The sequence below is a fragment of the Triturus cristatus genome, chromosome 7, assembly GCF_964204655.1.
Source record: "Triturus cristatus chromosome 7, aTriCri1.1, whole genome shotgun sequence".
In the NCBI taxonomy this organism is placed as follows: Eukaryota; Metazoa; Chordata; class Amphibia; order Caudata; family Salamandridae; genus Triturus; species Triturus cristatus.
The window spans coordinates 120,483,014-120,509,579 of record NC_140590.1 but is presented as its reverse complement, the minus strand read 5'-3'; the positions used below and the strand labels follow the sequence as shown (position 1 = coordinate 120,509,579).

At 43.3% G+C, this 26,566-nt stretch overlaps 1 protein-coding gene across 2 annotated transcripts in view; it reads right to left on the bottom strand.

Annotated features, from left to right (window-relative positions):
- LOC146808991 (sialic acid-binding Ig-like lectin 9) overlaps nucleotides 1-26,566 on the bottom strand; it is a 228,264-nt gene that overhangs the window by 34,973 nt on the left and 166,725 nt on the right. For both annotated transcript variants that reach the window (XR_014965510.1, XM_085614276.1), the window contains exon 6: nucleotides 11,233-11,346. Coding sequence is in view for 1 of the 2 variants with exons in the window: in XM_085614276.1 (XP_085470402.1) it covers nucleotides 11,233-11,346 (114 nt within the window). In the remaining variant the exon portion in view is untranslated. The remainder of the gene's footprint in view (nucleotides 1-11,232; nucleotides 11,347-26,566) is intronic.

Genomic DNA, 26,566 nt, shown 5'->3' with positions numbered 1-26,566 from the left:
AGATTGCTTTTGAGCAAGGGGAGCTGCATGTCAGCAACTCCCCTTGCTCAAAAGCAATGTCAGCTCCCGCAGAAGGTGGGGGGCCGGCGGGACCGTGGGAGCATAGGGGCATTGGGGCTCGACCCACGGGCTCGAACGTGAAGGGCCGTCCCAGTGGGATTGGGTCCCCGGGGCCAAGAGTGGCCCGGGAGGGTGGCCATGCGGCACCCTACGTTAATTGAAAAAAGGGCAGGTCCCAAGGGATGGGGTCCCCGGGGCCAGAAATGGCTCAGTGGAGGGAAGCCACACAGCACCCCTCCCTGGAAATATAATTGTTTAAAAACAGGCCAGGCCCAGGGGGATGAAGTCCCCGGGGCCAATAGTGGCCCAGGGAAGGGGGGCCATGCGTCCCCCTTCCCGTTTCTTTTTTTTTTTTTAAATTAAAAGAAAATGTTCAGGCGCCAGGGGATGGGGTCCTGGGGCCAAAAGTAGCCCAGGGAAGGGGGGGCCACGCAGCCCCCTTCCCAGAAAAGAAAATTTAAAAGAAGAAAAAAAGAAACAGGCAACTTGCCGGAGGCCCCGCCCCCTCCCTGCAGCACTCTGCAAATGGACCCCCTGGTTTGTTCTAAATTGGGGGATTAAGCCCCCTTAAATATTGAGGGTTTGAGGCCACGCCCCTTTTTACACCTCTCTGCAACACAGCTCTGTGGAGCTTACTGGAGGTACCTGGTGGGCTAGTTGTCACCCAGGGACCCTAAGGATTCAAGGGGACTTAATCCCCCTACTTACAATGCACCAGGGGGCGCGTTTGCACAGTAGTGCACACAGGGAGTGGGGCCTGATATTAGAAGTTAGCAATCCTGCTGTATGGGACTTACTGGAGGTAATAAAAGGGGTATTTGGCCTCCAAGGTTGACGTTGAGGGCTAACTATCCCTCCTATTACCTCTGCTAAATCCCACACAGTGGGATTGCTAAAAGGTCTTTGAAGGCCACGTTCACCTTTCTCCACCACTCTGCAAACACGAGTGCTATGTTATAGTTAGCAATTAGCATTTAAAAAACCTTTGAAATTCACTGAAAAAAACATAGGTTTCTGGCACGTTATAGTTAGAAATTAGCATTTAAAAAACCTTAGAAGTTCACTGAAAAAAAAATAGATTTCAGGGACGTTATAGTTAGTTGGACATTCCACTCATACAAAACCAGAGAAATTCTAAGGTTATAGTTAGTAGAGCTAACTATAACTCGCGCCCCCACAATACACTGCTGATGACGTCACATATTACATCACTCATGACATGGTCAGTGACATCACTGATGACATGACTGACGACATCTCGAATGACATCACTGATGACATTACTGATGACATCATCCATGTGATAATCTGATGCACCTCCTCACACCCTATTATAACCTTTGCTACACCCACTCTAAAATACAGACTACCCTTTTCAAAACCATAGCCACACCAATACCAGTTACTACATATGAACTCACTGATTCTTAGGTCTACACACACATCCACTCATTCACCCATGCAGTAACTCATACATGCAGTCCCTCATCAATACAGCACTATCATATGCACTCATACACCTACACATACACTCACACACCACCACACATCCATAGACTTACTCACACACCTCCTCAGTCATTCAAAGAATCAATCACACTCATTTACTCACCTATACAGTTATACACAGACCACCTCACTTATTTATACATATACTAACACATACTTACTCTCTTATACAATCACTCATACAAGCAGACACTCATCCATACTGCCACTCTCACTATCACTCCCTCTCACGTATAGTCATTTACATATCCCAACACTTACATATACTGCCTTTCACATATGTAGTTACTCATACATATTCCACTAGGACATCCATTCACTCACCAACACACCCATACACACACTCACCCACCCATACAGCCCTTAACAGATACACTCTGGAACCCATACACCCAGTGAAACACCTACTCACACCTCTATGCACTAAATCATCCACCCCCACTCACAAAGACACTCAGGCACCCATACAGATGCTCAGACAACCAATCAATAATCCATATAGACAGTCATGTAGCTACTCACCAATCCATGCAGCCGCTTATACACCAACTGACAGACTGATACAGACAGTTACATAGTTCAAATCACTAGCCCCATGCATTCAGTAAGATACACTTAATTAGTCACTTATACAATCAGTCACGCACCTACTAAATCATCCATTCAGACACTTATACACCCACTCATTCTTCAATACACCTTGGTGCATAATATATATATATATATACATTCACTGAAAAAACCATAGGTTTCACACACGTTATAGTTAGGAATTAGCATTTAAAAAACCTTGCAAAGTCACTGAAAAAACCATAGGTTTCACACACGTTATACTTAGGAATTAGCATTTAAAAAACCTTGCATATTCACTGAAAAAACCATAGGTTTCACACATCTTATAGTTAGCTGGACACTTCACTCGTACAAAACCATTGAAATTCCCCTGTTATAGTTAGTTCAGCTAACTATAACTCGCGCGCCCGCAATCCACTGCTGATGACGTCACATATTACATCACTCATGACATGGTCAGTGACATCACTCATGACATCACTGATGACATCTCAAATGACATCACTCATGACATCACTGATGACATCATCCAGTGAATGTGTGTCTTTCTGAAAAATAAATATTTTTTATATATGTATATCTAAAGGTTAATGGAAGAAAAAATGGGTAAATAAGTGTCTAAATGGATGGTTTTTTTTGTAAAATTAATTGTATAACTGACTTATTAGCAGTATCTTAGTGAATACAAGTATTAGTGAGTAATGTTTAAATATTTAAATATCTGTATCAGCGTCTCACTTTGTGTATAAGTGGCTGCATGGGTTGGTGAGTAGCTACATGAGTGTGTATATGGGTTATTAGTTTGTTTTTAGAGTATCAGTATGAGTGTCTGTATGGTTCAGTGGGGGATGTTACTTAGCGTATGGATGCATGACTGAGTGACTCACTGTTTGTATGTATTTTGAAGACAGTATGTGAGCAGGACAGTATAGGTGGATGAGTGTGTGTATGGGTGAGTAAGAGAGTGAATGACTGTCTCAATAGTGTCTTTATGAGTAAGTCCATATGTTTTGAACTAGTATATGTGAGTATTGATGTATATAAGTGAGGATATATGAGAGTGAGAGATTGGAAGAGTTCCTGTATAAATAAGTAGAAATAGAGAGTAAGTATGTGTACATTTCTGTAGAAGTAAGTGTACTGGTGTGTGTATAGCTGTACATGCAAGTAAATGGATGTCTATTTGCATGTGTGAGTATGTGTGTGAGTAACTCCATGTATGAGTGTAGGTGTGTAACAGGATGTATAGGTGTATGAGTACATATGATGACTGAGTACATGTATGAGTGACTATATAGAAGTGTTGATGAATGAGTGGATGCGTATGTAGATTTTGGAATTACTGAATAGGTTGTTCTAACTGGTATTTGTATCTCTATAGTATTCAAAACCTTAGTTTGTATTTTTCAATGTGTGTATCAAAGTTTATATTCGGATAAGAGGAGGTCTGCCACTCTTACACAAGGATGATGTCATCAGTGATGTCATCAGTGATGTCATTTGAGATGTCATCAGTGATGTCATGAGTGATGTCACTGACCATGTCATGAGTGATGTAATATGTGACGTCATCAGCAGTGGATTGCGGGCGCGCAAGTTATAGTTAGCTGAACTAACTATAACGGGGGAATTTCAATGGTTTTGTACGAGTGAAATGTCCAGCTAACTATAACATGTGTGAAACCTATGGTTTTTTCAGTGAATTTGCAAGGTTTTTTAAATTCTAATTCCTAACTATAACGTGTGTGAAACCTATGTTTTTTTCAGTGAATTTGCAAGGTTTTTTAAATGCTAATTCCTAACTATAACGTGTGTGAAACCTATGGTTTTTTCAGTGAATTTGCAAGGTTTTTTAAATGCTAATTTATGAATGTATTATTATATTTTTTAATTATTTATTTTACAATAAGCTACCTATGTATATAGTTATAGATTGACTGTATCCTGTAACATGGAATGGCTCAGCTCTTTTTTTTTTATTTGGATAAAGTTGAACAGCATAGTTAATATCATCTATATTAACAGCGCGTCTTTCTCGAGAGATAAGGTCGCACTTTTGTCTTAGTTAGGGCTCTGCTGCTTGTTATTTCGTTAGCGGGGTATTCTCTGCTTGATTAATTTTCAATGGAGCTGGTTGTTAAATATTTTTGTGTTTTTACTAGACATGGACGCGCGCTCAGTTGAGAGTCTCTCCCTGTGAGTGGGTGGGACGTCACACCACTCTGATAGTTGCTTCGCATCTATTCCACAAGCGGCAGAATCGTTCCATAGCAACAACTTCTAGTGCGAGTTGGGTCAGCTTGTACAGCTTTCAGATTCTGCAGGACTCTATATCTTTATACGTAGGGCCCTAATGGCCGGCCTCGTGTGATATGGTTCCTCACTTATGGGCTTAAGTTACACATTAGACACACTAGCTTGCCTTCAGTATATAAGATAGTACTATACATATACCTTGCTGAGGTACCTGAAAGCGAGCAGAAACCTGAAGTTCTCGAGTTGGCTTCTCTGCAGGCCTTCACACTCGAGCAAGAGTATGTCTGTGATAGGTTTTATGACACATACACGTTGTAGTTTCTTTTAGAGCGAGACTGGTTTTAAAGCTCTTCTTACCAGCGTTGATACCTTGTTCTATACCAGGTTGTCTTTTACTTTTCTTTTTACAGAGCGCTGCTTCCCGCCCTGAGTTGTCACCAGGAGCGTTGACGCACAGTCCCAATCTTTGACGGGTAAGCTGATCAGTGGTATACCTTTTGGTACCCACCGCTGCAAGTCACTAATTTTCCTAAACCCCTATCCCCGTGCTACATTGACATGTGCTTGTTGTATGTTCTTCTTGTATTTCTTACAGGTACTGCATTAAGAACCCCTGCAGCCCCACTTCCTAATAACTGAGTGGTTGCATCTGCCGGAGGTATCATTTTGTTTTCATGCATTTGCATCTTGTCCTCATTTGGCATTGCTTATTGTTGCAGGAGTAGCATATGGTCCTGATGAAAGCCTTGATCACAATTTTGTGATTTATAATGGCTGAAACATGTTGACCACCTTTGTTTTAATTTTTGACATCCAACGATACCTAATAAACAGATTTTTCGTTAGATAGTCAATTTTAACTGTTTTTGCACTCACTCTGCACGTTTCACGTTAGTTCACCACACCTAGGGCAGCTTTAGTCTCTGTTATATTCAGCCTCATTAGGTTATTAAGATCCTTAAACATCCGTGAGCTCCTCCTTCCTTAGTTCTCTTGGAGTTGTAGCTCGTTAACCACACCAGGTTGTGGTTAACAGGAGGCCCCAGATGATGAAGCATGCCACCACGGTGGGTGATGGGACTCCGTCCTCTTTATGAGGACTTTTCTGTTTGCTATTAGCATCTGATTTTGTGGCTTTGGAAAATTAGCTTGACCCTCCCTATATCAACCAGGAGTTACACGTGCAACATGCAGAATATGATTTTTGTTTTTTAAACTGTAAATTCACTGAAAAAGCAAAGGTTAAAGTGACATTACAGTGGAGTTAAAGTGAATTGTAGGTGACAAAATGAAATAAAAGATAACATTTAAACAACAAAAATACTCTCAAATTTATCAGTTATAGCTTAGCAAACTAACTGTAACTCACCATGCACTGCTTACGACCATACATATTACACCACTCACAACATGACAAATGGTATTATTGGTGACATCACTGATGACATATCAAATGACAACATTGATGACATAACGGAAAATATTACAGTCATATCAGCATAGAGTTACTGTGCATACACAAATGGACTCATAGGATGGAAATAGTGTGAGCCCTGGAAGTGAGCATGACTGTACATGTTGAAAGTTAAGTGGTGCACCGTTTACAAATCACTAAAGGTTGGTGTGCATGTATTACACCCTGCGAAGCAAGATAAAGGCTGAGCACACTAAATGTGGGTTGTAAAGGTATGTTTGAAGTTAGGTTGAGGCGTAAATCCCAAAAAGTATAAGGCATCAGAGATTCTTGAATAATGTAGAGTGGAGAGATGTCCACTTAGAGGTGGTTTATCTCTCAGTGGTGTTGTAATAATGTGCCCAACTCAGCACCATGTGTGGAGTATTTTACTAAACTACAGATTGTTGTACATAGGACGTGGAAGAAGTACCTTTAGAGTGACAAAGGTATACCTGTCTACGTCTTGAATTAAAACTGTAAGTCGTGTGAAGTCTTTAAGTCTGCAACACCAATAAGGCTAATAGAACATTTTCCACAGCTGCAGTGTGTTGAATTACTTCAAGGCCACAAATACTATTAGAGGGTTTCACAATGATTGTATAATGTCTTCAATGATGGTTGTTTTGAGTGATGTGTGAGCTCCTATGCAAATAATGGTGAGGGAGTAGGTTGTAGTTAGCTCAATAAACTATAACTCGTGAATTTCAGTATTTACATTTTTTTTATCATTAGTTTTTGCTTTATTATAATAGCTAAATATAACTCTTTTCTTTCCAATACCGCAGTACTGTAACTCAAGTGTCACCTTAGGCACCCCGAGACTAGGAAGACTTCAGATATTGAATATTGCACAGTTTTGCTGTATCACAGCTCCCACAGGAGTCTTACAGTTCTTCACAGGAGCTGTGCAGAGGGTATCGCAGAAGCCATGGTACATTTTTTATTTTTACTTTTTGGCACGATGTGGGTCCTTTTGGGTTTTTTCCATGAGCACTAGGGGATCAGGGGGTCCATACTCTGCCTTCCTATGTGTTTTTTTAAACAAGTTCAGAAGACAGGGACCAAGTCCTCATATCCCTTAATGGCAGCCACAACAGTTTTCTTCATGTTGCAGCAAGCCAATCAGCTCTTTCGGTGTTGTAGGAAGGTACTGATCACACAGGACTGAAAAGACCAACGGGAAAAAGCCCTCTCCACCAATCAGATCACTCAATTTTTTAATTTGACATCTTACATGAGTCATCAGCTATGTCATTTGAGATGCTACTAATGATGTCATTTAAAAATGTAATGAGTGATCAAGTATGTGTGGTCATACGGAATGCATGGCAGGGGAGCAAGTTAGTTTGTTTTGTATTATTTCAACATCTAACTATAAGACCACTTAACCTTGTTTTTATCAGTGATTTTTTTGTGTTTTTTCAAAGAAAAGATGTTATTACCAATCCTAGCTATTATGCCACATTTACTTTTGATATTTGCACTGAATGTCGGAGTTTTTTTTATCATATTCACCCACCACCCCAGCTTAGTAGGTTGGCCTCTGACAAGGCCGTATGTCCAACACCCTGCAGTTGTCCAAACTCCTGTCCCACACTACACTGCATTTGCCTGTGCATGGTGGGTTGTGAGAGTAGGGCCAATAACCGCCACGGACTCCCAATCCATATATTTCACATTTACTCATTTTTTAAATTTCTTTAGCAGTACCACTGTGCTATTGGAGTACCACAGCACAAGCTTCACCTGGATAGTACTGCAGGACAATGCAAACTTTGCTTTCTGAAGCTTTGCCCATCCTGGGGAATAATGGGGTGCTGCTTGTATGGCCGAGCTCATGGAAGTCTGTGGCATGAAATTTGTTTTTGTTTTCGCCCTGGGTGGGGAGCTGAGTCACCTCTAGAGGTGTCAGGGTATGCCTAGGAACATGGAGACAGATTTCTGTTGCAGTCTCAACCACCCAATCGCATAGCTCATAGTTGACCAACAGGGGAAAAATGTCCCTTGGCGAATCGGATTGCTTTATTCAAGCCTACCTCAACATCTATTTAAATGCAAATTTTTCAAAACCAGCTAAACAGATTGATACCAAATCTTGAAAAGCGTGCTTTCTGAGCAAGGTTCCAACTTTCAGCCAAATTTTGTGTAATTCCATTCAGCTGTTTTTGCAGCATCGCTTCCCAAATTCCAGGTATGTATTTATGTGAGTTGCAGCCACATCACGTACTGCTTATGACATCACTTAACATATCGCAAATTACATTCATACCCAAATCTGTGCATGCACTCATTCTCCATCCCCCATCGTCTATTTTTTCATTACTTTTGTTCTGTTTGACCCCAGTACTCATTAGAAATTTTAAAGAATGGTGTTCTTTAAATCTAATGAGTAATGTCCCAAATTATGTTAGTTAGCATGTCATAAGTGTTGTAATATGTGAGGCCATAAGCAGAGCCTGACGAAGACATAAATTGTAGTTAGTTGATTAAACTGTAAACTTTGTATTTCTGTGTTTCCTGGGTTTATTAATGTTAGGTCTTGTCTCATTCCAATACCTGTCAATAACATCAACTTAGCCTTCTCAGGAATTTTATTATTATTATTTTTTTTTAATGAAGTTAAGTTCCTAGCATGTAACCTATTTATGACATCACTTTAACCTTTATTTATTTGAACAAAGTTCTCAGATTTTCCAATCATTTTTTGAATTAAGCAAGTGCCCATCCCTGCATGTTGCAGCCAACCACCACCCCCTTCAACCTCACCCAATGAATAAAGTTTTTCTACCAAAATGGTACTATTCCAAAGTTAGAGAGCTAATCGATAGGGTGAGTGAACAGATGTAACTCTCTTCAAGTATTTTAGTCCCTCCAAAGGGACATTAGGCGTCGAATTACTAAAAACCCATCACCCCTGCACCCCCAACACACACACACGGTCTTAATCAGCTAGTTTCATATCTGCATTACCATCTCAATGCTCATTTACTTAACCCACCTCCTTGGAAATGGCTTTCAATTGAACAGCTCCTACTTCATCAAAATGGCATTCAGGAGTGCCTCACTTTTGTCTTAAGCCCAAAATGTTAGCACTCTACGTGTCCATTAGAACTGTGTGGTGAATCCACAGTTGATGACTAGAGAGTTAACTGACAACCTGCTGTTGGTGTTGGGAGTCCATTTTTCACTGTGTCAGAATGTTTAACTGACATGAATGAGGAAGATAACTGAGAGTGCATAGACAATGTATCCTGATTTTAGCTTTGTATAGTACTAACTATACTTTCTATGACTAAACAAACACCTCTAGTATTGTTTACTTCAAAAGGAAATTATTTTAATTTTACAGCTTTGGTTACATAGAGGTGGCATTCAGATGTGCCACACCTTTGTTATAAAAATGGTATCTTAGTATTCAAATTGTTCATTAAACCAATTTGGTGAAACTGCAGTAAAACTCTGGGAATATATTTACAGATGGCTGCAGGAAAGTAAATGTTTCAGTCAGCACTTGTCAAGATTAAGGTGGCTTCAGTCCAACCCTTGATTTCTCCTGGGCAAACGTCCACCCCAATTTTTACACCAGCAATCCCTTGGGACTGCCCAACTCAGAGGACTTCTTGGAACAGATAGTCCATTGCTTCAGGACTTTTCCTTGGCCTCAAACAGCAGGTGCAGTAATTATTCTGTGTTTACAAAGGTTTATAGATTTTTGAAGAAGGAACCCAGGGTTGCCACATTTATGACTGGAACTAGCCTGTGGAAGGGGGTGACTCCTGCCCCCTCTCTAAATATAGTTTAAAAGATTCCAGTGGTTACCCTTCCCACTACATGTTCTCCTTTCAAATATCAAGCACCCTGCCTCATGGTTATATACGGTCTTCATAGGGTTTACTTATTAATAGAAAGTTGTTCTTTCTGTCAGGCTGGGCTGCAGTTTTAACCTGTAGCATACAGGCTACAGAGGTAGGCCTGGATTCATGTCACACTAGTGGATGGCACAGTTTTTCTTTAATCTGTATGTGACATTTTACTTAAGATGCCATGGGTGTACTTTCAACACCATATATTATGGTGTTATAGTAAAGTTAAATATGCCAGTTAGGGTTTTTGCCAAAGTCAACATGTATTAGGGGTTAATACAGTTGCACCAGGACCTGGTTCGCAGTGTCTAGTGTACATAGTCAAAAAATCCAGCAGCTTCATTCTTAACAATTGGGGTTGACAACACAATAGAGGCAATTTTTTCACAAGATTTGATCCATTAATATGGCATCCAGAGGTAGCACACTTTTGTCATAAATACAGAATGTTTTTTTATAAACAAATACTATTGATTTTGTTCAAAACAAAGTAAGAACAATACGAGACATATTTTGCTCAGCAGATAGAATCACATAGTGAGATTGCAAGGCACTGGTATTCAGTCAATACAGTACATCATCACAAAGCAGCAACAACAGCAGCACCCCTGCCCTCCAGGAGTATGTTAGATTAATTGGCCCAACAACTTCCCCCAAACTCAGCCATGTTTAAGGGGACAGCTCCTGGCCTCGTAGACTGGTTTCTCCTGCAGTGCACACCAATCCACCATCCCGCATGACTGTGAGAGCGTGGGAGGAGAAGGAGACCTCAATCGGGCAATGATATCTCATTTTGCGACCATAAGAGCCTTCCCTAAGAATGTTAGTACTTTAGTTAGTTATTGGAAAAGTACATGGAATCTGCAGTAGAACACTGAAGAATCAAATGGCAGATCTCTGTTGCTACTGGAAGTTCATATTTTACTCAGAATATCAGACTTGGGAGGCTACTGTAGCACTGTTACTTAATGCATCTTATTGCATCTAAGTTCATGAAGCAATTCCAGATTCTAGGATTTGCCCTGCTGACATTTTTTTCTCTTTTCAGAAAGTACTGAGGTAAACACAATTAGAGAAACCAACCTGCAACTTTTGTTTTGCTATGGTCTCTCAAGCGTTGTCTGCACAAAGTGCCTAAGTCCTGGTCAGCTACATGGAAAACATCTTGACATGAGATTCTTTCAATACCCTCCTATGTGGAGGGCAGTGATGGAATTATTTTTATTGCTTCATAAACGTTCATTCTTATCACATTATTTCCTTAAACACTATGTTGTTTGGCTAGTTATAGAACATGTGCCACATGCATTTTTAAAAATATTTTGCCCCAATGCTTGTTTACCAAGGATGAGACTTAGCTTCCTTACAGCTACCAGTTTACCTATATGCATCCAATTGTTTGCACCTTGTGGGAACTGGGTCACAGCTCACATTAACATTGCGGTCTTAACATCATAATGCTCTGAGTCTGGACACCTGCTGTAGAGAATTCCCCAGTACCTTTCCTCCTCTTACCTGAGTTGCCCCTCTTCCTGATTTTTCTGGTCACAAAAAGAGATACCCCCACCAGTAGCACCAAAAGCAGAATGATGGTAACCACTATTCCTGAGATAGCGCCTGCTGATAATCCTGAAAAAGATGAAGTACAAATAGTTATTTGCATACTACTATAGGGGCAGCACCAACATCCCAAGAAGAATGCCAAACATTGATTTGTTAGTCCAAGCAAAGACAGAAGGGCAAGTGTGACCATACTAATGAATAACAGACATCAAACACGGGGGTTAAAAATGAAACACCGAAGAACCACCAATGAGATACAAATACGTTGGAAAAATTATACTATAAGGCAATGCCAATCCCAAAAATACACTGCAGAACATACCTGACAGTGGATGGGTACCACCTCCAGAGTAGCGCGAAATACTTTTGGGCATTGCTCCTTAAACTGAAATGATGTCCTAAGTCTATCTTGAAGTTGACCTTTTATTGGTAACTAAAAGGTCTAATTTACTGAGATGCAGTGAGCTATCTTATTATTATGATTATTATTACTTATTATTAGGATTATTTGTAACGTGCATGAATCATCCCCAAAGGGATATCTTGGTGCAGCAGAGAGAAATGTCAGCAGTGGACTTTGATACTAAAACTGTTCGGTTTTTAATACTTTCCTAAAATTACAATGAACAATGCATTCTCTTATGTGATTGGGAAGTTTGTTCCAATGATATGGAGCGAGAAATGAAAATGCTTGGCCTATGGAACGAGTATTTTTGATTCGTGGGACAGTGAGTAGATCTGAGAGACCTTACTGGTCAATAGGGAATGAGTTTCTCCATCAGATACCTAGGTCCCTTGCCATTGGATTGTGCACTAGGCAGCAGATTTTGAAAATAATTATGTTTCTCACTAGCAGCCAATAAAGTGAGCGCAGTAAAAGATCCGGGGCAGATCATGCCGGCAGATTATGAATTAGGCGAGCCGCTGTATTCTGAATCACCTGGAGTGTATCCATAAGGGATTCATTGGCAGCAGCCAGAAGAGCATTGCCATAGTCTAGGTGACTAATCGCCAGTACCTGGACTACGGCCTTGTGCACTGCCAGTGGGCGCATAGGATAACCTCTGCGAAATAGTCTCATAACATGAAAGCAGGTGCCAGTAGTAGCCATCACCTGATCTTTCATAGTTAGATTCTAGTCTGAGTGTATGCCCAGGTTTTTCACTAAGGATTTGGGAGCAGGTGGCACTCCCAATTCGGACAACCACCACTCGGGACCATAACTGCTGTGCAGCACCAAGGAGCATCATTTCTGTTTTACCACTGTTTAAGAGGAGAAAGTTCGTAGCCATCCAGATTGTTATAGCTTTGATCCCATTCATTAAGTGTTCTCTCGTTGCAGACAGATTTTTCTCGAAAGAAAACAAAAGTTGAGTGTCGTCCGCATACGAAAGAGGTATCAACCCATAGGCTCTCATAATATCTGCAAGGGGGGTTATATATATATATATATATTGAACAGTGTGGAGCTCAAACAAGAGCCCTGTGACACTTCCATAATGATTACCATGGTACTTGATTTAAACGGTCCCAGGTTGATGGTCTGAGTATGGTAAGATAGAAAAGTTCTGAACCATTGTAGCACCGTATCCTGTATGCCTAGCTCTGCCAGTCTCTGTATCAATCTTGGGTGAGATATCATATCAAAGGCAGCTGACAAATCTAATAGTACGAGCACAGACTGCCGATTTTTGTCTAGGCAGCATCTAATATGGTCCTTAACTGCTAGAAGTGCAGTTTCGGTGCTATGCATTGGTTGAAAACCTGACTGAGATTAATCCAGGTACTCCACCAGTTGTTTATTGATATGACTTTCTATTATTTTACTTATCAACGGAAGAAGCGATAGGGGGATAGTTGGATATATCTGTAGCAGGAAGGTTACTATTCTTCCGAATAGGAATGACCTGGGCAGCTTTCCATTCTGCTGGATTTATGCCCATGCTTAATGAAAGTTTTAATAGTAAGCATATAGTCAGAGGCACCTGATTAGATAGCACAGCTGCTATCTTGGCTGGGAAGGGGTCCGAAGGAGAACCGATTTTACAGATTTTAAGGCTATTTGGGTGGACTCCAGATTGAGAGGGGAAAACTTCTGTACAGTGCAGATGTTGTGGGCTTTTTCAGGGGCGCATTTAGGTTCTGGATTAATGCAGAATGTCAAGCTCAAAATATTGTTATAAATCAGGTTGTTATGCAAGCCTGGGAAATAATCAAGGAATTGAGAGTTTTGAAAAGTTCAATAGAGGAGTTTCCAGCTTTGTCAAGTTGCTGAGAAATGTATGTTTTTCATGCTTTTCTGATATTTCCGAGATAGTGTGCTAAAGATTTAACCCCTTGAATGTGGGCGAAATTTTCCCACAGTGCGGGAAAATTTCACAGGTGCGTGAATCGGACGGTTCCGGGCCGTCGGACGCACACGCCACCTGTAGCGTCGGACGGCCCCCGGCATCCAAAGGGTTAATAAAGGCTTCTTGCTCTCCATGGTTGTGTGATGTTTGCCAGCATCTTTCCAATTTTTTACATTGGCTTTTCTCCTTGCGTATTTCAGAAGTGTACCAAGGAGCATGGGGAGTTTGTCTAACTGAAGAATGAGTTTATGTTTGAGCCAGGTTGTCAATAGCTGTATTCAAAGATGTATGGAATATTCCAAGTGTTTCCTGCATATCTTCTTCCTTCTCTATATTTGGGGTGATATATTCTTTATTAGAACATTGGAATGTTGGGAGCGCCATTGAAGACAATGGAGTGCTCCCTGCTTTTACGGGCCGGTAAAAACCCACAAGGCAACATTTTAATGTTGTTTTCAAAGGCCTTTCAGAGCCCAAGGGAATTTAAACCCCTCGAACTCCGAAAGGACTTTGTTTTATTTTTTGGAACATTCTGCCCTCTAGTGGCAGAATGTTCTAATAGCCTTATAGCCCTTCGTAGCTGGCCTATACCGGCTATTAAAGTCCCGCTCCCTTGTTAAAGTCCCTCGCCTTTGGCTCAGGCCTTTAACGCTGGAGCGGGCCTTAAATAGCCGGTATAGCCCGCTACGGCGGGCCATAAGGCTATAGTAAAGGCGTCATAAGAAACTTTATGCCTTTGTCTGCTGTAGTTTGGCTTCGGTAGATTATTACGATGTTCATCTATATGTGCCGAGGAGATGTGGAAGTTAATTAGTGAGTGGTCAGTCCACACAAGGGGCCAGGGAGACTCACAGGGTAGGAGAGGGGAGTTAGTAAAGATCAAGTCTAATGTATGACCTGAATGAGTGGGGCCATTAACAATTCATTTGAAACCTAAAGAAGTTAAATCAGTATGGAGTTGTACTGCCTCTAAATTTAAAAGATCCTTCATATGGACATTGAAGTCACCAAGTAACTCAACGTTTTTTGAGAATAGTACCTGCATTGTAATGAGTCTCATAAGTTAATAACTAAAAGGCCCTATTAGGCAGGGAGGGTGATAAGCCAGGGCACCTTTGCTGCTGTTCTGGGAAGAGAAGTCTACCTTAAAAACACATATCGCAGCCCCTTCCTCAGAAACGGTTTCAATGAAAGTAATTTTTTGTATATTATGGAAAAATGTTGCTAATCCTCCACCCGTTCTTCCCACCTTATCTAATCTCAATATATTATAGTTAGAAGGGAGAGCCAAAGCGAGTGAGGTTTTATCCAGGTCTCAGTAATAAACCCCAAATCCTGTAAGATGGTCATAATCATGTCCCAGATTTCAATTTTATGTTTAGGCAGTGATCAGACATTGCAGAGAAAACATTTCCGTGTATCTGCAGGCCGAGTGTGAGATTTAAAGGAGGCTGTAGAAGTGTAATTAGCTCTAGGGTTCACAGAATCCACAGTAGTCAAGGAAAGCACTCCTTAGGAGCTGAATATTAGTTATACAGTCCATGGGACAGCCAAACGTACGGTGTAGGTGCAGTGGTGGTCGGGGACCACCCCACCAGCGGTCCAACCACCGTATTAGGAGTACGGCAGTCGGACCTCCAGAGAATGCCCACAACCGCCAGGGATCCTGTGTTCCCTGGCAGTGGTGAAGTGGTTTTGAGGCTGCAATATGCTTGGTGGTGCCGCTGCAGCACCACCAAGCATATTACAAGTTTCCTCACCACTAGCAGCCACATGTTGTGCCCCTCTGTGTGCAGTCACCGCCTTTCCTGCACAACATGGAATTTGCAGTCATTTGTATGCCTTCCAACTGTCACCCAGGAGCTGAAGTGCCCTCATAATGTGTGTGTTGTGTGTGTTTGAAGTGCACCATCAAAAACTATTCTGTTCATGCATGGAATGTGTACAAGTAACAGTCCTGTGGAGCAGACATGTCTGGGTGGTTGATGCAAGGAAATGAAATTGTTCAGGCTGGTCGGGCCTAAATTGTGTAGTGCCTTCAATGTGTGTGTTCGAGGAGTATGAAATGAGCACTTATGTGTATTGGGAGGAAGTGGAGCTCTCTGGGGAGTGGTGTGATGTGAGTTCTGTGTGGACTTTTGAGGATGAGTCTGACTGCTGAGTTCAGGATGGTTTGTAGTCTTCTAGTGAGTTCCATGGTGATCCCGGCATAAAGCGTGCTGGAGAGAAAGGAGTGAGTGTTAGTTTTGCTAGTGTTGCTTAGGAGCTATTTGGAAATCTTCTTCAGCACCTTCAGGGTCTGTAGGATGCAGTAACGGCATTGACTTGTGCAGTCATGACCAGTTTTCTGTTGATGATTATTTTACGGTTACAGGCCTGGGTGCTGGCCATGGATGTGGGCCTCAATTCAGCTGGATACCAGTTGGATGCCCATGTTTAGGTGTTCTTGCAGAGGATCACTACATCTGTTTTGTCACTGTTGAGCTTGAGACAGTTGGTTTTCAACCTGTTATCGATTATGTTTAAGCAGGTGGTAAATCTGTATCTTGTGCTGGGGGTTTTATTCAAGAATGAGAGTATGAGTTGCATTTCTTTACCATAGGAGAGGAAGTTGATGTTGTTTGCATGGATGACGCTGGCCACAGCGATCGTGTATACATTGAAGAGTTTGGGGCTGAGCGATTAACCTTGAGGCACTTCGCAGATACGTTTGTGGGTATCATCCATGGAGTAAGGTGCCAGGCTGACAGCTTGAGTTCTATCCACCTGATGAGAATGGTATGTACGACTGTGTCAAATGTTACAGAGGGATCTAGCAGAATGAGGCTGCCATGTCTCCTCTGTCAAGGATCATGCTGATGTTGTCTGTGACAGAAATGAGTGCTGTTTATGTACTGTGTTAGGCCTGAATCTATTCCTGAGTGCTTGGTATTGAGGACTTTGGTTGCTGAGGTCATCAGTGAGGCATCAGTTGATTAGTTTCCCTAAGAGCTTTGCCAGGTATGGCAGGAAGGAGATGGGTCTGTAGTTGAAACGTGTGGCTGGGTCAGTGAATGGATTCTTGAGCAAGGGTCTGGGAATGTGGCTGACTCAATGGAGGCATTGAAGATGGGTGTTAGTGCTACACTGATCAATGGGAGTCCTTTGGTGAAGACGTGGTGGGGCAAGGTTCAGACAAGGCCCCCAAGTGGGTGATCTTCATGGCTGCAGTAATTTTGATGGCGGTAATGGCGGGCTTCGAAGTCAGGAATACATATTTGGCCATCATGTGAAGTTGAGATGCAACAGTGATGGGGTGAGTTGAGGGTCAAAGTTGCCATATATGGAGGTGATTTTTTTACAGATGAAATCCTGGGGCTTGTTGCCAAGGTCTTGTGAAGGAGAGATGTTGTTGGACAAGGCAGGAATCACAGTCAAATCTTTGATGATGGCGAAGTTTTCCTCGTTGCTGTTAGCACTTTAGTCGATGCAAACAGTGTGCTTGGTTGTTCCTATCTGTTGGTGGTACTATCTGCAGGCTGCTTTGAAGATGTTCTTATCTGTGGTGTCTTCACTTGCTCTCTAATTGCGCTCCAGTTGCTTATAGGGGCATTTCATCTGCCAGAGCACCTCTCTGTACCAGCTGGCCTGTGGTCAGGCTCTTGCTGTTGGGTTGCTCTTGAGGGGAGCCAGGATATGTGGTGATCCAGTTGTTTAAGTTCTTGAAGGCTTTCAGCAAGTTGCTGGTGCACTTGGGCTGGACACCTTAAGGGAGAAAACCAACTCCTCTTCTATGATGCTTTTCCAGCTGTTGCAGGCGGTTCTAGTGCTGGTAGGTCTGTGGTGATGTGGGATGATTTTGCTAAAACTGACAAAGTCTGTCCAGGTCATAGTTGCTGGCTTGCTGACTGTAGTGCTGCTGATTAAGGAGAAAATCAGCGTGCAGCGGAGTCAAAGGGTTTGGTAATGTGCTGGGAGAGGCTTAAGTTTGCATGATTTTCTAGGAGTGTCGCAGAGTTTGGGTCACTGTGTTCTTCTAGATGAAAGTTACATTTTCTGAGGAGGATGAAGTTGCTTGATTTGATGATAATGGGTGTGATGAAGTCTGTGATGTCAGTGAAAATTTGGTGTGGGGTCCTGGTGGTCCGTATAGAAGGGTTCCGCCCATGAAGAAGTTGACTGTGATGCATATCTTCATTGTGAGCTGTTCATGTACTGATGAGGGTGTCCATGTTGGTGGTCCTGTTGATGGTATCTTTGAATATGATGGCCACTCAACCACTGGGCTTGTGCAGATAGTAGCTGTTGGGGTGGCTGTTGCGATGTATGGTGCAGAGGTATGGGTTGAGCCTTGTTTCTGTGAAGAAGAACACGTCCGGAGCAGGGTTGCGCAGTATTTCCAATATATCTGTGGCATGTTTGGTGAGTGAGTATGTGTTGAGGAGCATGCATGCGAATGTGGCAAGTTGTGTTGGTAGTGTTTGGTCCGTGTGACCATGAGCGCATGGCTGTTTTTTGTGATTGCAAGCACATGGGTTCTGGGTGCTGCTGCAAGGATGGAAGAGTGCATGTGAACTTGTAGGAGCCGCATGTGAACACTCCGTCCATGTTGTGCGGTGCAGTATGGCAGCCATGTGGCAAGTGATAGCTGGGGTTGAGAATACAGTGGTGCTCTGCAGGGTATCAGTGGATATGGAGAGAAACAGGGTTTCATGAGCTGGACAATCTTGAGGTGCGGACTGGTATACACAGGCTTACATCTGTCATGGCACATCCTTGCTGCAGTCACCATTAAAAAGGTTGTGGGAAGGATGAGTGATGATAAATTAAGCCCTTCTGCTAGGCTTCTTTTTTAAAGGATGAATTCGGCAGGAAACCAGAGATCTAACTTCTTAAGCAGATGAATGATGGTAAATCCATTGATGTTACTTCCAGTACAGGTGGATGATGGGAAATCCAGTGATGTCATCTTCCTGAGCAGATGGATGATGGGCATTCCAGTGATGTCTCTTCCTGAGCAAATCAGTGATGGGACATAATGTCCTCTTGCTTGGCTTCTTCTTTTAAATTCCTTTCTGTACAGATGGATGTTGGGAAATCCAGTGATGCCACTTCCTGTGGAAAGGGGTGATGGTAAGTGAGGAAGATGGGTGGAGACAAAGGCCTTGAGTTTGGGAAGGTGCTCTGTTTCTCTGTGAGGCTGACCATCTGGGCTATGCCCAGGAGCTTAATTAGCATCAAAGTTGCCATCCCTGTCACAGGTAGATGTAGCTAACACGAGGGCCTGCCCATACCTTTGGTTCCCTAGCCAGTCAGATACCAGTCCCAGTGGGAAAGGAGCTGCCCCCAGAACTGGTTTTGAGTGCCACATTGGAGGGGCTGCTCAGTTCCTTGACAACACCTCTAGGGTGGGCACAGGAGCTCTGCAAGAGGGAAGAAAGTTTCTGCTTCATTGGTTTTGGGCAGTGAGTGGCACGGAGGATTTTTTGCAGTAAAGCCCACAGGAAGTGCTGCAAAAGTAGGTAGGGTCACCCCTAGGTAACAATTACCCCATTGGTTAGGGAGTGGCCAGGAGTACCCCCCTCGCAGGTTGGAGCAGGGCATAAATGATGCAGCCACAATACTCTCCTTAGATCCGTTCTGGGCCTGCGAAATAACAGAATAGGAGCAGCCTGCAGTCTATATCTTGAAAAGAACCCTGAAGACTTGACCCACTCTCCTTCTTGTACCTGGGTCAAAGAACCAGATTCCAAGGGTCATATGGCTAACTTCCTTTTTGGGCAACAGGGACAGAACAAGTTTCAAGAGGGACTTTTCCTGCATTTCCAAATGACTAGCTCAAACTAGACCTGCCCTGGATCCTGCTTCTGGAATAAGACTTGACCTCTAAGTGCTGTCCCCTTTGTATAGGGCCCCTGGCTGGTGTAAAAGTGTACTCCATCTAACAAATCCTGAAACCGGGATTTAGACACTTTTTGCCAATGTTCAGCTCTGAGAACCAATGAAGGTGCATTGCCACTGCTACAGATTCACATTGCACCTCCTACATTCTTCTCTGCAGTAGAAAATCCAATTCAGCTGCACCTTGCGGAGAAGTTATCCAGATTCCAAGGTCCATGTGAGAAGTTGGCCTGATATATGCTGTCCACTAGTTCTAGTGGGCACCTTGTATCAGTCCAAACAACCCCTTATTGGTTATAGATTAAAGACAACTTTTATTGAAAGCTATCCTAGTGGTAGGGGAAACATCGTTTACAACGCGGGGATTACATCGCGATGCCATTACATCGCGGTTATTACAACGACTTGCGCTAGATGGCGCTCTAGGACAAGGAATAGTATAATTTACTATCCAACACCTTCCCTACTGTACGTAGACTGGAGTTGGAATAGTAAATTATACTACTCCTAAGTCCTATTCCTTGTCCTAGAGCGCCATCTAGCGCAAGTCGTTGTAACGACTTGCGTTGTAAAAACCGCGATGTAGTGTACCGCGATGTAAATGTATGCGTTGTAACGTCATACATCCAGTGGTAGCTATAGAGAGCAGTCTTCAGGCTAAGTCTAGAAGGAATGTAAAGCAGCTTGTTTTACCAGTCTATACTCTCTTGAGTCACTAAATGAAAGATATCCACACCAGGTATATATATAAAATATATGTATTTATTACTAAACACACCCTCCTAGTCTCTTTATGAGACTAGAGGTCAAAACACATAAGTTACACTTCAATAATCACAGTAAAATAGCACAAATACACGTTAGGCCCTAGGGGCGAGCCAAACCATATACTAAAATAGTGGTATTAGAATCACGACTTAACTAGACACAAGGCCTAGAGCCTGTAGAATCACTGGGACCCCAAGGAACCACCCAAGGCAGTGACACAGGGGACCCACGGGGGCCGTGTGCAGTGTGTGAACACAGCTGCGAGCTCCCGTTAGCTTCTATGGGGAAAGTCACGGTTAGATTTTTAAAGATTAGGGACACTTAGAAATTAGTCAGGACCAGACCCTTTTGGACTTAGGAAGTTCTAGGGCTAGCACCCACGGGAGCACCAGAGTACTTGTGTTACCTCACCCAGGGAAGCCGGGTGCATAGGTGTCTTTTGGTGTCGGGTCGCGTCGTCGATTTCAATGGGAGCTGGCGAAGAAGTGCTGCTGCCGTGAACATGCGAAGTGTCCGAAGAGATCCAAGCCTGGATTGAAGATGAGAAGAACCTGAAAGCAGAGGGGACAGAGTCCGGGTCACTGGCCAGTGACCAGGAAGGCGATGAGCAGATGTCCACCAATGTTGGGTGATTTCAGGTGAAGGAGGTGAAGCTTGACTCTTCAGCCATGAGGTCCAGGAGGCGTCAAGGATGACCAGGAGCTGGACTGGAGCAGTCCCACAGAGGATGTCGAGTGCTGCAGCGTCGGTGCCTGGATTGGACACAACAAGCCTTGGCAACAGCAACCCACGCAGAAACGAGAAAGATGCTTCGGTGCAAGCCAGCAAGTTCTGTGGGACTCACCACTTGGTTGGGAGTCAGCACACATCTGGAGCAACCAGGGAAGCCCAAGGAAATACAAAGTTACCCCCTCAGGGACCCACCAGTCGACGGACCAGGGATCGCATAGGGACCTCAAGATGAAACACAAAATGGCGGCCCATGGGTCACTCGGAATGACCAGGCTGACAATCTTCGGTGGATTCAGTGCTCGAGGTGGGAACTACAAGTCAGCCCAAGCACGACTTCAAGAGACGTCGAGAAGTCAATGCACTTGCAGAAATGCACGGTGACCAGGAGTTCCGGTTCCACGCTACTCACTATGGCTGCGGGTCTCAGCTTTGCTGGGGACTTGGATCGGCCTCTGAGATGTCTGAAAATCCTCTTCCTGGGCTGCAAATACTTCAGAGTCCGGTGGGAGCTTAATGATGCAGACTGGCAAATGGCTTCATTGGGGCCTGCGAAGCAGGGGAGTCACTCCTTGACCCCAAGGGAGATTTCTTCAGTCCTCTGATCTTGAGCAGAACGTCAAAGGTCCAGGATTCAGCTTCAGGGTTTCATCCAGGGTAATCTAAAGTCCTAAGGACAGGGGTCCCATATTTATACTAAGGTAGGGGGTTGGACATACTCTGGGGACCCACCTATGGTAGGTTTTGGAAAGAGGGGTGGCTACACCCATTTCCTTTGTCCAGTTTCACGCCAGAGCAGGGGCTGGAAGCCCCTGAACCGGTTTGAGCTGGACTATGCACAGGGACACCAAATGTGCCCCCAGTGCAGGACATCAAAGCACTCAGTGGGTGCTCCCACACAGCCCTAATACACATAAGCCTGTCTGGGAGTTGGTTACACCTCCCTGTGACAGGAAACCTATTGTCCAGGCCTCCCTTGCTGGAGTTTCGGTCAGCAGCAGGAGGCCAGAGCCGTGTCTGTGGCTGCAGCATCCATTTTGTGATGCCCGGGCTCTATTAAGTTTCTACTGGGTATACCAGTGCCATAATGTCTCTCCCTGTAGAAGGGTGGGATCATACTCCCACACCAGTTACTAGTGTGGGGGTATGATTCCAAGGTGTTTGACACCAAACACAACATGTTTCTGTGCAGCCAGTCCAAAGTTAGCATATACCGTTTGGTTGTAATGCACTTAAGAGTATATGGTCAGGCTGCACTACTGACAACCCCGGAGAAGAGATTCCGAAGGCTGCAGAGGAGCTCAGCTCATGCCTGGGCACCCCCTCACATATAACCAAGCACCCTGCCTTCAGGAGTGATAAGGCCTGCCATGGGGTGACTGATAGGTTTGTATGTGCAGTATATGGTGAGATATGGTGAACCTATATCTCAGTAAGGGGTGCATGCACCACCTTACCCAGGCTGCAGTAGCAAACCTGTGGTGTCATTTTGGGTGGCTTTCCAGGGGTGGCATAATACACGCTTCAGCCCCTGGTAGGCCTCTGGGGAACCTATGCCCTGGGTATGTAGTATACCATATACTAGGGACTTATAAGGGCACCTCAGATCCAATCTGAACTGTACCTAAAGTACATGAAATCATTTTAGAGTGGAAGCAGCTAGCCTGCGGCCCTAAATAGCAGGGTTCCAGCCAGACTAAAGTAAAAAAAAAACGTGAAACACCAGCAAAAAGTGGGGGTAAACATGTGAAGCAGATTCTACTCTCCTACACTCCAAAAAACTGACTTAATCCGAAGTTAGACATTTTCAACCGATGAAGGAGAAAAAACTATCCAGCATCGATGGAAATTCTCTTTCCCAAAATTAAAAAAAAATCCCACTCTGAGCTTTCCCCACCAAAAGTAAGTGGTTTCAGGAGACCTCATCCAGCACCTGTCCGACGATGTGAAGCCCTCTTTGACCCCAGCCTGCTGCCTTTGCACCCACTGAGGATTTTCAACTTCCATTCCAGAGTCCGAAGCCAAGCTTTTCAGTGGGACAAATCTAGTCCCTGTGTCTGACTGTCACGGTCAGCCTTAAACCTTACCCTTGTCCCACTGAAGCATAGCAAGATGACTGCGGTTGGTGCTTGACACTTTTTGACTGTATTTTAAACCTTAAACTTTAAAACTTAATACATACGGTGTAATTTTAAATTTTAAAATGTACTTAATTGTTTTGTAAATTGATTTGGGATTTTTCTTGTGTTGTGTTTCTGACTTTATTACTATTAGAGCAATGCATACGTACTTTACCCATTGCTTCTAAATTAAGCATATATGCTTTTGTGACATAGCTAGCAGGGAGTTAAGCTGAGAGTAGTACAGTGACTTTAGTGGCTCACTCTCCCTAAACTAATGCCACAGTTCTTGTAGTGTGCCCACAACACTTTACCAAAGATTGTTCATCTGTGCGGTAGTAGATACATCTTTAAAGCTGATCCAGAATATTGAGGCTGGTTCCGCCCTGATTCTTAAATACTATAAATATAACTCATCCCTTCCAATAGACATATTGTGCTTTTCCACAATTTAAATGCAGTCATATTTTTCACAAGCTAGTTGCTCCACTTTTTACCTGTGTAGACTTTCTGTTTGTAAACTATGAAAGTATAATCCTCAGACAATATTTCAATCCATGCCATGTACATGGTGAGGTAGTTGTGCAACATGAATACTCCTTAAATGGTAGTATGTGTATTACTGTGTAGAATAGTGGCAATTGTCTTAGAAATATTTAGGCCAATTTCTCTCTAGCTTTTTTAGGGCGTGGGCTTCCACTCTCCACCTTTGAAAAAGGAGGTTGGATCCTTTACTTTACTTATTGTAATTAACCCTGGCAGAGAACTCCGCTCCGCCAGCGGAGTTTACGGAGTTTTGCCTACTTTGCGCTCCGTTGAGAATGCAGAGTTTAGGCAAAACTCCGACTCCGTGGCGGAGCAGTTAGCCGGCCCATCCACCCTCCCTAATTTAATTATATTTAAAAAAGGCACTTACCTGCTGGGGTGTCTCTGGGCTGCCTCCTCCTCGCCATTATCTCTCTCGCCTCACTGTCCTGCCGCCTCGTCCACGGAAACCCCTACATTGTATGTGCAACGTAGGGGTTCCGTGGACGAGGATGGCTGGATGGCGCGGAGAGGGAGACAATAGGAAGGAGGAGGCAGCCCAGAGATGCCCCAGCAGGTAAGTGCCTTTTTCTTTTTTATAATTAAATTAGGGAGGGTGGAGGAGAGCAGAGCGGAGTTCCACCGAGTATTTTCAAACTCCGTTGAACACCGCGTAACGGCACTACGCCAGCTCTGCCCGGGCCTGATAGTGGCTTTTTGCCCCAATGCCATTTAATGCACATTGAATAACTTTTAAGCAACACCAATGTTTAGGAGGAGCTGGCATTTGAAGTTAGTAGTCCAGTGTGTGGATAAAATTTCAAAGGAAAATATTGTGTGGACAAAATATTGTAAAGGTAAGTTTCTATGGAAAAAGAAAGTTCTACTATAATTAACTGCACATATATTTAGCTTGATGATATGTAATGTAATAGTTAGGTGAATTTGTCCCTGTCAATATTAATATTTTGAACTAGCAAAACACAGAAAGTCACCAGTTAACTATATCTTGCTTCCCGCCATGCACTGCTTATGTCCTTACTTATGACATCATTCATAACCTGTTCCATCACATCATTTATGACTTCACGGATGAGACCTCATATTACATCATTTATCTTAAAAAGTACAATTGTAGTGAAGCACAGAGCTGGGGCAATATGTAAATTCTGTTGTTTTATTAGTTAATGGTGTCACTGACAAATTCACCTAACTATAATTTGACTTTAACCTTTGTTTTTTTCAGTGAATTTCGAAGTTTTTTAAAAATAAAAAACGGATCCTTTTATCACACTTTACTATAATGTTACTATAACCTTTGTTTTTATCAGAGAATTTCTAGATTTCTTTTAACATAAAGGACGGACATGCGTGGTGAGTGGTTGGCTGCAGGTCATGGCCTGCGGCAAGTCCCAGCAGCCAACACTACCCCATACAGCCAAACCCCCACGGAGGGGGTGCCGAGTGCAAATATATTTGAAAGTATCCTGGCCTGAGCATATAATTATGCTTGGAAAACAAATGAAGGAGCATCAATCCTTGATGACTCAATATCACCTTAAACTGATGCCTGAGAAAAATTATTTCTTCCTGATCTCTCCTCGATTCAACTTCTATATAGGAACACTTACTTACAATAATGGCTAGATGCAACAAATGTCCTCAGATATAAACTAGCCATTGTTGAAACAGTGAAACCCTTGGGCTTCATTCTGGATAAATACTTGGTTCTTCTTATTTTAAGTGTATCATCTAGGTCACTTTAACCTCTTCCATGCTCATGACGTCTCCCGGCCGTCATGAGTCACGATGGGCGTGTGCGGACGACGGCCGGGAGACGTCATGACCACGCCCGCGATTGGAATGTCAGCACTGCGGTAGCGCTGCGGCGGAATTTGCGCCGCAGCGAAGAGGTTAATATAGTGGTGCACAAATGTTCTTGTTTACATAGTGGACCTAAAAACAGGTTTTTGTTTCATGATTAGGATCTGCCCCTTTTTTAGTCAATCTGCTCCAGCGACTGTTCCTGTGCCTTAGATTAAGTGGATGTTAATTACTAAATGACAGATAAATAGAATTAATTAGAACTTGATTCCTTCAGCAGGAATGCTGCTGGGGCTCGACTGTAATACGAGATGTAAAGTGGCTAGTGTTTTGACTTTGCCCTTATATAATTATTATGTCACACTTCATACCCTATATATGAACAACATGGCTGCTAAGTTATTTGTCTACGTCATTTGAAATTTGAAAATCTCCTGCAATGCAACATCTTCTGCAGCATAAATCCACAGACATCTGCTCGGCCACAATTCACCGTCCACGTGCCGCTTTTGCAGTCAGGAAAACGTATGAACTTGTAACATGATCCCAACGTAGTAATGTATTTTAGGGGCATGGTTTAGGCGCCAGAGGGAATGGCCGCCGCTCTCGGAAGGTCCGGGACTACGTAGAGAGCCGAGACTCCTCCGGGCGCCCGCCGCTGTTCTGCAGATCGTGGAGTCATGTCTTCCGACACCGGAATTCCTCCTGCATGCCCTGCTATCGGCGTGGAGACGCGGGGTGAGCTTGCAAGGTGTTTTTCTGGCGTTATGTACCGGCCGCGGCTCGTCTCTGAGTCACGGCCGCCATTTTAAGCATTTTGAGCATTCGCGGATCCCCGTGCCTCCCGCATCTATTTTACTGAGGTATCTCGCTCTAAAATGCCTATTTTAATGTTTTTATGGGCTATAAGCAGCAAGTCTTCCCTGTTTCATACTGCCAACTAATCTACATGGCATTTGGTCTATTTTTTGCGACTATGGACAGTTTTTTCCTTTCTCCTCAGCAGTGAATGTTATCTTCCTGGCCACCATTTTAGTTTTACTACTCTGTCATCTTCCACTGTGCTCACTGGAATAAAACAATGTGGTT